General features: G+C 46.3%; 1 protein-coding gene across 1 annotated transcript; it reads left to right on the plus strand.

Moving 5' to 3' along the window:
* Positions 1-2,668: 2,668 nt before the first annotated feature.
* LOC121928080 (eppin-like) lies at positions 2,669-15,852 on the plus strand. The gene is made up of 4 exons (XM_042462326.1): positions 2,669-2,756; positions 4,371-4,547; positions 12,489-12,656; positions 14,907-15,852. Exons 1-4 carry the CDS (start codon positions 2,669-2,671, stop codon positions 14,915-14,917), a joined length of 444 nt encoding a protein of 147 aa, XP_042318260.1. The 3' UTR covers positions 14,918-15,852.
* The last annotated feature ends 214 nt before the right edge of the window (positions 15,853-16,066 follow it).

Below are 16,066 nucleotides of genomic sequence, written 5' to 3' on the forward strand. Positions count from 1 at the left end.
GGTTGACGATATCACCTTCTGCGGTTGTTGGGCTTTGTTCTGCGAAGGGTGTTGCTGGAAAGGCAGGTGGAAGAACAGCAGAGGTTCTTTCAGACCCATTTGTAACCATGATTATGCAGGATTAAAGCGCTAGGAAAATAAACACAGTTGGCAAGAAGGGCGGGCTGGTAAGGTTTGGCACGTGGTGATGGAGCTCTCACAGATACTAAAGGTGAGTTATAGCTTGCAGGAGTTACGCACCCTGGATGGCAGCAGCGGGCGGTTAAAGAGCTAAGATGGCTGCAATAATAGCCCAAGGCCAGGAGTGGGAAGACTTGGTTCAATCCCCCATGGCAGAATTTCACTGGGCGACTGTAGGCCAGTCATAGAATCCATAGAGTTGGGAGAGACCCCAAGGGCCCTGATCCAGTCCAACCCCATTCTGCCATGCAGGAAATCTCAATCAAAGCATCCCTGAAAGATGTCCATCCAGTCTCTATTAATGACCTCCAAAGAAGGAGACTCCATCATAATCTCCAAAGGAATGTGTCCACTGTCGAACAGCCCTTCCATCAGGAAGGTCTCTAATGTTGAGGTGGAATCTCTTTCCCTGCAGTTTGCATCCTGCTCCATTGGGTCTTGTTCTCTGGAGCAGCAGAAAAACCAGCTGCTCCCTCCTCAATATGACATTCTTTCAAATACTTAAACGGGCTATCATATCACCCTCTTAACTTTCTCTTCTCCCGACTAAACATCCCCGCTCCCTAGTTTCCTTATAGGGCTTCATGGTTTCCAGACCTTTCACCATTTTAGCACCCTCCTTTGGACACAGGGCTCCAGTTTCTCAATGTCCTTTTTGAATTGTGGGGCCCAGAAGTGGGACTCAGTATTATTCCAGGTGGGGCCTGACCAAAGCAGAATAGAGTGGCACTATTACTTCTCTTGATCTCGACACCATACTTCATTGAGCAGCCTGAATCGCATTGGTCAGTCTCTTCCTCTCAGCTATCCTACCTCACAGGATTGTCTGAAGATAAACCAGAAGGGCTGAGTATCATCTCAACCAATTGCAAACATCCTTTCTCAAGGTCCAATGCAATGCAAATTTCTTTTCTTTTCTTATTTAGAACAAAATACCAGAATGATGGATATAAATGTATTGTTCCTGTAGAAGTCATGTATCTACCAAGGTTCAGTTTTCACTCAATAAACTTATCTACTTTGGATATGTAGCAAATCAATCAATCAACTGAACTCTAAATCTAATGGGAGATCCACACCGATTACGTTAAGGGCTGTATTTGCTCTCTGTGGATGGATTTGGGAGGGTAAAGTGTCCCCCTGTTTTTCCTTTGAAGTACAATGGTAAAGTCTTAATTTCCCATTTTAGGATTTCCTGTTTAGGATTCTTTGTATCAGAGCTAATTATGCTGCCTTTGGGGATTTTTGTACCCCCGAAGTCCCAGGGATTGCTCCCAAGTGCCCCTCATGCGACATTTTCACCATGCTTTGGTTCTTAAAAATGGGAGCTAAAAAAGAAAAAGGAAATGACTTGTTATCACTTCCACTTGTTAAAAAGGAGGAATTAGAAACATGATAAAATGCCCTCATACAATCTAGGGACATTTTTTTTTGGGGGGGGGGATTTTGTGTCAATGTTTATCTTATATTTACTGGAGGGTTGCAGCTCTTCAAGGTCTCTGGGGGTATCTAATGTGGCCCCTAACTTCCCAGTTGCCTGTCTCTCTTTATCTGCAGCAGCAACAGACATCCTAAGGGCAAAAAACTACTGAGGGGTTTATCATTCCAGGACTGCTTTTATAAATGGATTTGGTTCAATGGTCAGCTGCTGTGGATGGCCTTTGGAGCATTGTGTGCATGTGCGGATGTGTGCATGCATGGGGTATGTGCATGTTTTGGGTACAGCTCCAGAATCTCCAAGCTGTCCTGGATATAATTTTGTGAGTTGTGGTACGTAGGGCACGCATCCACTTGTATGTTGCCAATGGTCCTTTCCTTGCATTTCTTTGCTAGAAAAACCCACTCTCTGAAAGCTATCATATCACCTGTTCTGGATTCCACCTGTGGAATGTAGGATCCTATGCCAACCAAGTCCTGACTTTTGGCTACAGTGGGTTTTCCTGCCCTCCTTGGAGCCAGTGCTTGACCAACTGGACCAATGGACCACAGAAGGTGTGGTGCGTGGTGCAGAGAAACTGGTGCTCACCAATCCCAAGGGAAATGAAACTGCAAGGAGTGGCACTGAGGAGTGTGGTTTCTGTGGTTGTCAGCCTTCTCCTGTGGATACCTTAAGGCCTCTGCAGCCAGGGCTGTGGGAAGGGTAGGACTTGAACACAGAGCCCACTCCCAGTTGTATCCCCAGTCCTCCCAGCCATCCCCATCTCTGCCTGCTCTGACGCCAGAGGAATGAGAGGCACCCACAACCCGGCTCCAGTCTGACTGGTCTCCCCACGCCTGGGAGTCACCCAGCTACACCTCCCCAATATTTTGGGAACCCGTCTGGCTGGGCCGGATTAGAGGGGAATGTGCAGTGCACTGTTGTGGCTGCTAGTTGTGAGAGAGCCCTGTGGTGTGGCAAGTCCCAGCGCATCCCTTGTGGGCCAGCCCCACCTGCCAGGCTCTTTAAATGCAGCCACGCTCAGACTGTAGGGCTCAGAGAGACGGCACCATGAAGACACTGGCCCAAATCCTGGCCCTCTTGCTGACCATCCTTGGGCCCCAGATGGTCTCTTTGGCCCCTAGCGCAGGACGAGAAGGTGAGTCCCATGGAAGGGAGGGATGGAGGGATGGAGGGGCAGGTGAGACCCACCTGAGGAGATGGCACCCGGGGTGCAAATCTCAGGCATGCAAGGATGAAGAGTTCCTGAAGTTTCTCCACCGCAAGGGAGAAAACAAGTATGCTCACATCATTGTGGCATATGAAAGTCAGCCCTCCAGGTCCACAGATTCTTTTTTATCCATGGATTTAAGCACCCATGGCTTGCAAATGTTTTAATAATATATAAATTCCAAAAAGCAAACCTTGATTTTGCCATTTTGTATAAGGGACACCATCTTACTGTGCTGTTGTATTTAATGGGACTTGAGCAGGTTTTGGTATCTACAAGGGGTCTTGGAATCAAGGGCCCACTGTGTGTGTGTGTGTGTGTGTGTGTGTGTGTATGTGGGTGTATATGTCGATCTCGATCCATGGCAACCCTGTGGATGAGACATCTCCAGGCCCCCTTGTCCTCTATTGCTTTGCCCAGATCCTGCAAACTCATATTCATAATAAAGTCAATCCTACCAACATGTGTCCTTCCTCTCTTCCTACTTCCCTCCACCTTTCCTAACATTACTGTCTTTCCCAATGATTCATGCCAGGGACGTAGCCAAGGGGGGGGGGGTTCTTGGGGTCCAGACCAAGCCCCATTATAATGGTAGCACTTACTCTGGACCCCCCCCTCCCAAAATCCTGGCTACATCCCTGTTCATGCCTTCTCATGATGTGTCCAAAGTACGACAGTCTAAGTCTTGTCATCTTGGCTTCTAGGGATATTTCTTGCTTGATCTGCTCCAGGACCCCTTGGTTTGTCCTTTTGGCTGCTATCCATGGGACCCTCAGCCCTCTTCTCCAGCCCCACTTCATCTCAAAGGAATGGGTTTTCCTCCTATGTTCTTTCTTAGGTTTCCAGCTCTCACATCCATCCATGGAAATAGGGAATACGATGGCTTGTATGACTCTGACTTTTGTGCTCAGTTGTATATCTTTGCATTTTAGGATCTTTTGCAGTTCTTTCATAGCCGCTCTTCCCATTCTGAATCTTCTGATTTCCTGGCTGCAGTCCCCATTTCTATCAGTGTCTGATCACAGATATGGGAATACTTTTACTATTTCTATTTGCTTATTGTCGAGGTTGAACTTGTGAAGGTCTTCACTGGTTGTTCTTTTTGTTTTCTTTATGTCCAACATTAAGTCTGCCTTTGCACTTTCTTCCTTGATCTTCCTTAGTAGTTGTTCCAGGTCTGTGAAGTTTTCTGCTAGTATTATGGTGTTATCTGCACATCTTAGATTATTGATATTCCTTCCTCCTATTTTCACTCCTCCTTCTTCTGTGTCCAAGCCTGCTTTTCTTATAATATGTTCTGCATATAGGTTGAACAGGTGAAGTGATAAGATGGAGCCTTGTCTGACCCTTTTGCCAACTGGGAACCATTCTGTTTCTCCTTGTTCTGTCCTGACAGTAGCCTCTTGTCCTGAGAGTTAACAGAAATACTTCCTTTTAGTACTGAGGCTGAACACCAACTTGCTAATCGCTCCTTCATGAGGGTCAGCCTTTTGTGTTATGCATCCTAACTGTCCATTATTGTAACTGCATTCTCTTTTGCAGCCAAGGCCGGCTACTGCTACAATGTGCCACCCTTGGGAGATGTCTTTGATGAGAAGGACTGCAGCGCCTGCCTGAAGAATGGGACTTGCTCCACTTGTGCCAACGACTCCCAGTGCCCAGGAACCCAGAAGTGCTGCCCAGGAGACTGCGGCTATGCCTGCCAGGAGGCCATTTTTGGTGAGTGTGGCGGTGGGTTGCCAGGTGGGTCCCACAGTCTTTGCCACCTGTGCTGCTGCACCTTCAGTTCGTGGGGTGCCTTTCAGACCATTGGATGCCACCTATCCCTCTATCTTCCTTTCAAGATCATAGAATCAAAGATCCATAGAATGATAGATTTGGAAGAGACCCCATCCAGTGCAACCCACTGCCATGCAACAATCCAAACAACCCCTGTGATAGGTGGCCATTTAGCCTCTGCTTGAAGACCTCCGGAGAAGGAGACCCCATCACTTCTCTGGGCAATTGCTCCATTCTCAGTGTCAAGAATCATAGAAGCATAGGGTTGAAGAGGCCAAAGGGCCATCCAGTCCAACCCCCTTCTGCCATGCAGGAACTCTCAATCAAAGCACTTGGGGAGCTGGTGATGTTTAGCCTGGAGAACAGGAGGTTAAGAGGAGATATGATGATAACCCTGTTTAAATACTTGAAGGGGTGCCATATTGAGGAGGGAGCAAGCTTGTTTTCTGCTGTTCCAGAGAACAGGACCCAATGGAGCAATGGATGCAAGCTCCAGGAAAAGAGATTCCACCTAAACATTAGGAGGAACTTCCTGAGAGTAAGAGCTGTTTGACAGTGGAACACACTCCCTTGGGACTTTTTCACACGCTGAAAATTGGAAGGGTAAACTAACCTCAGTCTGGGGTCATCCATGGAGTTTAACATTATTTTGCAGGAGAATATCAATGCCGAGTTCAATGCAAAGGCAATCTGAACGCAATCACAAGGCATCCCAGGAATAGGTACATTCAGGAAAACATTGAATTTATAAAGCCTGTTCCGCTCCAAATTTGCAGTCAATTCAAGTTTGCCAGGTATGGAATGCATCTCTAGATCAGCCCTGGATTCCCTTCCTAAGAATCAGACTACAGCTGCCATTCCGATTTCCCCTCTTGCACTCCCTGGCTGCTCCCTCTGTTTTGGAGGAAAGAGCAAAGCAGGGAAAAGTGAAGGCAACCCCTCGGAAGCAATCTTGCCCGTAGAAGCCCATGACAGGGTCTGGCACAAGCCTGGAACGACCCGAAGGCACACAGCAACAACACGAATGCTCAGTTTAATGCTCTGAGAGGAAACGTTAGAGACAGATTCCCAAGATCTTTTGCTGTGATTTCCCCTCCTGCGATCGGGATGTCCTCATGTGATGAATTCATTCATATTGGGACTGCTTTCTCCTTTGGATGGATGCTATTTTCCTCTTTGTGTATGATGAGAGAGTACGTAATTGTGTGCATTCAAATTGGCCTCACTTTCTTTTCTTTGGGGATGCAGATACATTCCTCCCCTGTGAAAGGTCTTTAAGCAGAGGCTGGATGGCCACCTGTTGGGGATGCTTTGAGTGAGAGTTCCTGCATGGCAGAAGGGGGTGGACTGGATGGCCCTTGGGGATCTCTCTTCCAACTCTATTATCCTATGATTCACCCAGGACACATGGGCATCCAGCCATCCAAACCTCCAAAGAAGGAGACCCCCCCCCCCACTCTCCAGGGCAGGCTATTCCACGGTTGAAAGCTCTTACTCTCAGGAAGTTCTTCCTAAAGTGTAGCTGGCATCTCTTTTCCTGGAGCTTTCACCAATTGCTCTGCATCCTATTCTTTGGAACAGCAGAAAACAAGCTTGCTCCATCCTAGCATCAGCCATTGATGGACTGGATGGCCCCCGTGGTCTCTTCCCACTCTATGATTCTGTGATTCTTTGATCCTCAATATGCAAACATTATTATTTATTATTATAAACCTTTATTTATGAAGCGCTGTAAATTTACACAGCGCTGTACATACAATCTTTTTAGTTAGACGGTTCCCTGCCCTCGGGCTTCCAATCTAAAAAGACATGACACAGAAGGAGAAGGGAGTGGTGGAGGGAAAGGGTAAGAGGTCCAGCAGTTCCTCTCTACCTCCAAGGCCTGGACCAAGGCAGATGGACTGAAGGGAGGGCTTGGCTTCAAAATGGAAGGTTAATCATTATCCAGGGAAAATACATACTCACAAGTAGGATAATGCATATACAGTACATAGCAATACAGGAAATGGTTCAATAAACAGGCACCACAAGAACATCAAATAGTAAGCGACAATTATGCAATGCCTGGGAAGGCTTCTCTGAACAGGATGGTTTTCAACTCCGTTTTGAAGCTGGTTAAAGAAGTGATGGCTCTTGCGTCTCGTGGGGGAAGAAGGTTCCAGGAGTGAGGGGCAGCAAGTGAAAAGGGGCGAATCCGGGATGGGGCAGAGGAAATCCTGGGCTGGGACAGCAGACCTTGGCTACCAGAACGGAGGGCCTGAGTGGGAAAGAGAGGAGAAAGAAGGTCTGATAAGTAAGGAGGGGCCAGTCCATGGGGGGCTTTGAATGTCAATGAGATACGCTCCGCGTGCTCTAAGATAATCGACTGTTATTCACTGTCACTCCTTTAACCTTCTCTGATCCTGAAGACAGAGGTTAATAAGCAAGGTCTGTAGAAACAGAGATGTGCATCATGCATTGCTTTTGTACTTGAAGAGACAGAGAGCAAGGTGAAGGAAATGTCTTCTTTTGCATCTGGTGCATCTCTGGGGGAGGAAACCCACCTTTTCCTGTCCTGCAAAAAACTCAAATACCACAGATTTGACCAGTTTCTTTTTCTCCCATGGGGGATGCTGGGAGCTGTAGTGCAAAAGGGATGGGCAGATATCTGGGGTCAGTTCTCCTTCATTTGCATTTTTTAAACAGGAGATACAAAGTAAATATTAGGAAGAAATTTCTCATGGTAAGAACTGTCTGGTGTTGGAACCGACAGTTTGGGGCTCTTTCTCATCTGAGGCTTTTAAGCAGAGTTTGGGTGGCTACCTCTCTGGGCTGCAAAAGCAGAAGACAGAGGGACTAGATGACCTTTAGGGTCCCTTCTGACCCTACAATTCTTATGATTCAATTAGTCTGTATATAAAGTAACCTTTTCGCACTCTGTCAAGGATACAAAATGCATAGGGGTCTTGTAGCATCAGCTTTCATAGACGGATGCACAGAATGTACAAAAAGGATGCACAATAGCTCAGATTCTACACTGAGGAAACAGAGAGTAATTTTACATGTCCAGAGTTATACAACAATTGCCCATCATGGTTTTATTGGTGAATTGCAAACTTGCACAAACCACTGTACAGTGTGCATCAACACACAGCTGGGTGCAAGGAGCATAAAGCATGCACAATTCACACACATACACAAAAGCACTGCATGTGCAACTCTGCTTCTACAAACCAGAACTGAAGGCAGATGTCTTCCCTCAGACAAGTTGCTTCTCTCAGGGAACTTGCACATGACTAAGTCCCAACAGGGTTTTGGCTAGTACTGCAGGTTTTCGTTTTTGGCAGTGTGGATATTTGGCAATGTGTGTAACACCAGTGAGTGTGACAGTTGCAATGACGATGCTGGAAAATATACAACGTTATGTAAGTGTAAGCATACCTCTAGAAGGCGGATTGTAGGCGTCACGTTGATGGCTCTCGGTCCCACACTTTGGTCCATTCACTGCTAGCGCCAAGGTGGTGGTTGTGTTTGCTCTATGCTCCATGTGTGGTCGGGTGGAAGCATCTTAGAGCATATCCACACTGAATAATTATAGCAGTTTGGCTCCATCTTGTGGAATCCTGGGATTTGTAGTCTGTTTATTTATTTATTGCACTTACAGTGGGCTCTTGGGGTCTGCTGGGCTTTGGTTCCAGGAACCTCTTCCCTTGAATAGCAAAATCAGTGGATGCTCAAGCCCCATTAAATACAAGGGCATTTCGAAATTGTTGAGTTGAAAGAGACCACAAGGGCCATCCAGTCCAACCCCCTTCTTCTGCCATGAAGGAACTCTCAATCAAAGCATCCTCATTGACAGATGGCCACCCAGCCTCTGTTTAAAGACCTCCAAGGAAGGAGACTCCACCAAAATCTCCAAGGAAGGAGTGTGTTCCACTGTCCCTTACTGTCAAGAAGTTCCTCCTAATGTTCAGGTGGAATCTCTTTTCCTGCAGCTTGCATCCATTGCTCTGTGTCCTATTCTCTGAAGCAGCAGAAAACAAGCTTGTTCCCTCCTCAATATGACATCCCTTCAAATATTTAAACAGGGCTATCATGGATGCATCCCTTTTATAAAATGGCAAAATCAAGGTTTGCTTTTTGGAATGTATATACAGTTGGCCCTCCATCTTTGCAGGGGAGCCATTCTGGATCCCCTGCGAAAATGGAGGTTCGCACACATTCAAGCCTCATAGGCCTGAATGGGGCGCACAACCTGGGTGTGCATGTGCCATTGGAAATAGTGGAGGTCGCCTCTCTGCAGATATTCAAGGGACGCTGATCCCAGATCCACAAGATCGGAGGGGAGACTGTACATTAAAAATATGTGCAAGCTGTAGATGCTTGAATCCGTGCATAAAACCATCAGTGGATCAGTGCAGCCACACAGCCTTAAAAACCCACAGAAAACTATGGATGCTGGCTGTGAAAGCTTTAACTTCACATCATCAGGACTGTTTGCACTAGACTTGGGCCTTGCATCGTCTGGACTCCCCACCAAAAGGATGGGAAGAGGACATCTTATTTGGCCTACTGGTTCCACTCATCTGCCATGGCTGCATCCTATGGACTCCTGGGATTTGGTGAGGCACTATATCTTTCCGGCAGAGAAGTCCAAGACAATCCCACAGGATGAAGCCATAGGGCCTGAAATGGTGTCAATGTGCTCCAGTTGTGAAGTCTGAAAGATCTTCCCTCCAAGCCGTCGTCAACTCTACTGGGTTGCTCTTAGCTTAAGTTCTTGTTACCATAATTATTCCAGTAGCAGCAGCAAGGGCTGCTGAGTAAAAGCTGCTGGTGGGGAGGAGGATGCTGCCCAGGTCCCTACACTCTTCCCTATGGCTCATCCCACACTTTCTTTGCACCGCGGTGTTTCGCGCTGGGTGTGAACCCTACCTGTGGCTGTGTCACGAGAGCTGGGCTGGGCTGATGTTGGCATCGAAAGTTTGCTCCCCTCCAGGTGATGCAAGGCTCTTGGGTGATAATCCCGACCTTCCACAAAGCCCCAGGGGATGCCACATCCCAGCCCTAGCATGCCTTTTGCCAGCCGCTGCTGGGTGCCAGATCTCAGGGCCCAGCAAAGGGAAGAGACCTGCCTTACAAAATGTGTGTTTATGCATTTTCTTCATATGTTCACATGGTGGGTTTTGCTCTCAGTGGCATATTTGGAACAACTGCAGTTGATGTGTCATAGAATCATAGAATCCTACAGTGGGAAGAGACCCCAAGAAGGGCCCTGATCCAGTCCAGCCCCTTTCTGCCATGCAGGAACTCACAAACCATCCCCATTGACAGATGGCCATCCAGCCTCTGTTTAAAGACCTCCAAAGAGAGAGACTACACCAAAACCTCAGAGGAAGGAGTGTGTTCCACTATCAAACAGCTCTTACTCTCAGGAAGTTCCTCCTAATGTTGAGCTGGGATCTCCTTTCCTGCAGTTTCCATCCACTGTTCCGTGTTTTAGTCTCTGGAGCAGAAGAAAATAAGCTTGCTCTCTCAATGTGACATCTCTTCAAACACTTAAACAGGGGTCGCCTATCACCTCTTAACCATTTCTTTTCCAGGCTAAACATCCCCAGCTCTCTGAGTATTTCCTCATAGGACATGGTTTCCAGACTCTTCACCATTTTAGTTGCCCTCCTTTGGATACATGGCTCCAGTTTTTCAGCGTCCTTTTGGGTATGTTTTGCCTGGAAGAGAGATGGATAAGAGGTGATATGATAGCCCTCTTTAAATATTTGAAGGGATGCCATGTTGAGGATGGAGCAAGCTTGTTTTCTGCTGCTCCAGAGATCAGGACCCTGAACAATGGATGCAAGCTCCAGGGAAAGAGATTCCAGCTCAACATTAGGAAGAACTTCCTGACAGTAAGGGCTGTCCTCAGAGTGTGGTGGAGTCTCTTTCCTTGGAGGACTTTAAGCAGAGGCTGGATGACCATCTGTCAGGGATGCTTTGATGGAGAGTTCCTGCATGGCAAGGCTTGGACTGTATGGCCCTTGGGGTCTCTTCCAACTCTATGATTCTATGATAAGAAGGAATACATGTTTGGAATAGTGTGAATAACCTTTTTTTCTGCTGCTCCACAACCTGAACCAGCGAATTCAAATAACAAGAACCCACCTAAACATTAGGAAGAACTTCTTTACTGCAGGAGCTGTTCAGTGATAGAAATGACTGACTTAGAAGGTTTGGACTCCCCTTCTTTTGAAAATGCCAGCTTCTCGGAGGTGATTTAGCAGTGGGTTCTTGCAATGGCAGGAGAGGGTTGAACTAAGCTGTCTCTTGCAGTCCTTTCCAACTCTATGACATCTTGGATATTTTTCATATGTGAGATTGTTGTGTGGGTTTTCCTAGGCGTGTGAGGGGTGACACTCCCATCCCAAAACAAGCGCATGTCTGAGCGTAAACAGAGAATGGGATGATGCCACCCACAAGTTGGCTGTGGCTCTCCAGATCTGGTCTGTCCAGTTGTGCGAAGGATTGCCCTCCCTCACCTGCTTGTCAACAAAATCCATGGGGAAAGCAAAACAAGGAAGAGACTTGCAGCAACTCTAATGCGACTGGATTTATTTCAGCGTGTGGTTTCATAGATTACCATCCACTTCCTGAAAGCTCCATCTGCCTGTCGTAAATGTGACATAAGATGTTTTGTTGTTTCTCTGGAACAGACTAATAGGTCTAGATACCTCTTTGATTATTGCAACATGAAGGAATGCTAGCTGTAGCCTTTGCATATTCCTCCTCTAAGACTAACTGTCTGACCTCTGCATCTGCATTGCAGAATGAATGCAGTTTGACAGTGCCATGGCCCAATGCTATGGAGTCCTGGGATTTGTAGTTTTCTGAGAGACTGAGCTGTCTCTGTCATTGAGCTCTGTTACTACAACAAACTACAAAGCCCAGGATCCCATAGGATGGAACCACTGCTTTAAATATCAAGCGGTGCCAAACTTCATTAATTCTGCAATGCAAATGCAGTTCATATGTTCTCTCTCTTACTAACCCTAACATAAGTGTGAGGAAAGTGTGGCCCATGGGGTTTATGTGAGCCCCAATTTTGCTTTTCTGGTCCTCAAGGCCCTAATATTTTAGGAAAACATTTTTTTGGCAAAGGATATTTGGTCCCAAATGCTCTCTGAATGGTATGGGAGCAGTCTAACCATGCTTTGGCCGCACTTGGGTTGCATTGACAGTATGGAAACAATGTAGTTTGACACCCCTTTAAGTGCCTTAGCTCCATTATATAGAATCCTTGGATTTGTAATTTGGTGTGGCATAGCACTCTTTGGCCAAGAAGGATAAACACTTTGTAAAGCTACAAATCCCAGGGTTCCTTAGGATGGTGCCACAGCACTTAAAAGGGTGTCAAACGGCATTATTTCTACAGTGTAGGGGCACTCAGAGTCTGGTCTATGTCTGAGAATGCCTTTTTCCTCCCAAAGAAGTCACCTGTAAGTGAAATTCTATGTCCCTTTCTGGTGGAAAAAAGGGACTCTCCTGGGCTTGAAATGGAGCAGAGAGAGAGAGGAATGTGACAAAATGGCCTCCTGTGAGACTTTGACAGGCATTTCAGGCAAAAAAACATACTATCAAATGGTGGGACAGTGGCACTGTAGACCCCTAAAATTCCCAGAGTTGCCTGCCACAACCCACCTTAACCCTAACCCTAACTGTAACCCTAACTGGGACTGCACCCCAACCCTAACCTAACCTTAACCCTAACTGCGCTTAACCCTAACCCTAACTGGTACTGCACCCCAACCCTAACCTAACCTTAACCCTAACTGCGCTTAACCCTAACCCTAACTGTAACCCTAACTGGGACTGCACCCCTAACCCCAATCCTCTGTTTGCTTGCCACAGACTTTTGCCAGCTGCCTTCTGTTTGCGGAAACTGCAAGGCCATGTTCTCCCGCTTCTTCTACAATGCCTCCACCCAGAAATGCGAGAACTTCGTCTATGGCGGCTGTGGCGGGAACAAGAACAACTTTGAGACAGAAGCTGAATGCTTCAAAACCTGCGGGTTCCTTGGTGAGTCCCTTCATCACTGGTGAATGAAATAAACCATTACCCCTGGAGTGTGTGACAGGAATGAAAAAAAGGGAGGGGGGGTCTCAGGTAAGGTGCCATTGCAGAAAGGTTGCTTGGTTTCTAACTTGCCAGAATGATGACTGTGTCCCACCGCATCCATGGCTGGCTGAAACCTCCTGCAGCTGCCCCTCTCTCTCTGTTTGTCCATCTATCTGTCATATATGAGAGACTGAGGAGCTTATTGCATGAGGAAAGAAAGCAGAAATGCATCTGGATAGTAGCGCCTTTCTATGGGTCTTTCTGCATGACATCGTAGTTCTCTTCCTATGAGAGATTGTTATAGATAACTCTCAATTTAATAATAAAAACCATGGGAACCCTAGGAACCTGGGCCTTCTCTCACAAAGCCACAGGTCCGTTGACGAAACCAGGAATTTGGCAGAGGACCCAGAAGGGTGGAAATTCCAAAGTTTACCGTATAAACTCGACTATAAGTCGACCTCATGTATAAGTCGAGGGCAAGTTTTAAGGGCAAAATTATGGATTTTGATATGACCCATGGATAAGTTGAGGGTAAAACTTAGGGACACACAAAAAAGAATCTAAACAATGAAGCAAAGGAAAACAATGCTGAAGAACCCACAACATTATGGCAGGCATAACTGTTTTGGCTTACAAGGCTGGATGGAAGAGAGAGTAGAGGGAGGTCAGTGCTTCCAGGACAGATTGCCCTCTTGCCTTTTGTAATAAGATGGTTCCATTCTTAATCAGAGTTAAAGTATAGTATTTATGGATAAGTCGACCTAGATTTTGGGGGTTCATTTTTGACTAAAATTTCTAGACTTATACATGAGAATATACAGTATTTTTTAAAACCCACAAAGAAAGAACAATGTCCTCAGTGGATTTCAAAGTTCCAAAAGTGAGGCCCCGAACAAAACAAGATGGCCTAATTTTATAATCAGTTACACAAAGAAGCTCCTTCATCACATCTCATTGGCTAATTACAATTTAAACATACAGAATTCTTACAATCAAGACAGAGATATATGCATACATTAAAATTACATTAAAATGGTAGTTTCCACTCTTTAATCCTCCCCCAGGAATTCAGTAGCTTTCAGTTACCTTCCTTTTGAACATCAACAAATGTCTCCTTACCTTGAATTGTGTATGTTGTGCCTATTTCGCTGCTGCCAACTTCCCTTCAGGTCAAGATGCACTTATTATTACTTTGCTCCAGTTTCCTAGTTTTCAAGCCTCATTTTAAAAGCTTTTTCTTTTAACCAAAGTGACTCCATCTTTCTATAGCTTTTTATTATAACAGGAAAATTCTGCCACTTCAAGATGGTTTTAAAAATGTATTTTGTCAAAAGGATTTTCCCCACCTAGAAAAACACTTGCTTTTACAACCATCTCCCATAGAATAGAACTGAAGAACTAGGGCATCATGAGGCATATAGGCATATAGAAAGGCTCTCCCATCCAGCCAAACCTCCTCTTTCCTTCTGTGTGATAAGGTTTTGAGAGTAGGGCTAGGACTCTGAGAGACCAGGGTTCAAATCCCCCTTCAGCTGTGGAAACCCACCTTGGGCAAGGCACACTCTCTCAGCCTCAGGGCAAGGCAATGGCAACTATTTACTATGAATACATCTGGCCAAAATCAACCTCTGAGCCAGAGTGGTCTGGAGTGTTGGACTAGGACTCTGGAAGACCAAAGTCCCTAATCGCCGCTCAGCCATAGAACCCCACCTTGGGAGAGTCACACTGTCTCTGCCTCAGAGGAAGGCAATGGCAAACAGCCTCTGAACAAATCTTGCCAAAAACCCTGGATAAGGTCACCTTAGAGTCATTGTAAGTTAGAAACAATCTGAAGGCACACAACAAGCAATCTATCATCTCTCCCTTTCTCCCTCCTTTCTTGTAAAGCCTTCATCGGTTGCCTCTTAGTCTGCCAGGGTTCCTGCAGGGAGGCAGAAATATTTAAGATATGGCATAGTTTATTTGACCTGCCTGGACCTGTTTGGGCACAAGCCACAGCTGAACCATTGCTGGGCTGCGTTTCCTGGGCTTTGCTGCTACTTTAAAGCCGTCCGTCTCGGCTGGCCATCTCAAGAGTGTGAACAACAGAGCTGCTGGACAAGAGGAGGACATCGTGCCCACTGCCTTTCCATCCTCTGTCTAAAGCTCTTTGTTTGGACGGCTACAATAAAAGCAACCTAACCTGTGTCTCTTTCCTCCTTTTCTCAGGTTCAGCCTAGCCAACCCAGCCCTCAGTTGTGAATGCAGACGGGGCATGCTTTTGCCCTCTTTTCCACCATCCGAGATCCAGCTCCACACTTGGCTCTGTAGTGCAACTTCTTCCTTAGAGAGAACGGGGAGAACTCCTCCACTTTTGACTCTGTCCCAGGAAGGATGACATGCGGTTGGGCTTGCGGAGAGGGTTCCTCCACCCCTCCTTGCATTCAATGACTTTCTTGCTCTCCTGAAACCACCCTCCCAAAGGCATGTGCTCTGCATCTGTGTGGGAGCTGCACAGCCCTGTGTCGCAACCTGGTGATACTCCACCAATTCTGGTGATACTCCTCCTAGGATACTCCTCCAGAGTTTCAGTTGCTGCAGGGATTCCCCTTCCCACTTCCTTGTTCCAGGAGGATGCCTTCTCTTGCTCCCAGGTTTGGCTCTGGAGACGTGGTCCAAGTGCCTCCTTCCCCTTTGGCTCATCAGCTGGACTGTTCCTCCTCCTCCTTCTTCTACCACTGCTGCTGCTATAATGGACCCTCTGGGGTGGCTGGCCTCCTCCATTTTGCAGACACCCCTTCCTTGCTGGAATGGTTGGGTTTCCCCTCCTTGGACCTGCCTGCCTTCTCCTCCATGGCTCTCCACAATGGGTTGCAGACCCCTCTCCCTGCACCACATCAGCCATGCTCAGGGCAACCAGATGTCCCCACCGCAAAGGAGGACAAAGCACCAAAATGTAGGACGCTCCAGAAAAATGTAGGACATGACCAAATAAAATCCAAAAACCCCCCACAAACACTAATATAAACAGAAATCCATTTGATATGGTTTATTTACAGCTCTAGTACATAAGAGTGTATTTTATTATATAAGTCGTATTTTCTGCTGAACCTATCTTTGGAGTTTATCACTGATTTCAACATTAAAGAGAGATTCAAGCACATTTGAAGCATCCCGCAAATAAAGCAGAAATGGTGAGTAATTGCGCAAATGATTATTGCACGCAATTGCACAAATAAAGTGATATTGTAAATGCATTGTCACCAACATCTCAAAAATAAAAAGATGTGGACAAATGCTTCTTTGTGACCATTTTAATGGCAGGTTTTGTGCAATGTTGTGTGAAATCATTTCACATAATTATGATTTTTCTGGGTTATTCATGGGAT

This window comes from Sceloporus undulatus, chromosome 4 (genome assembly GCF_019175285.1).
Source record: "Sceloporus undulatus isolate JIND9_A2432 ecotype Alabama chromosome 4, SceUnd_v1.1, whole genome shotgun sequence".
Classification (NCBI taxonomy): Eukaryota; Metazoa; Chordata; class Lepidosauria; order Squamata; family Phrynosomatidae; genus Sceloporus; species Sceloporus undulatus.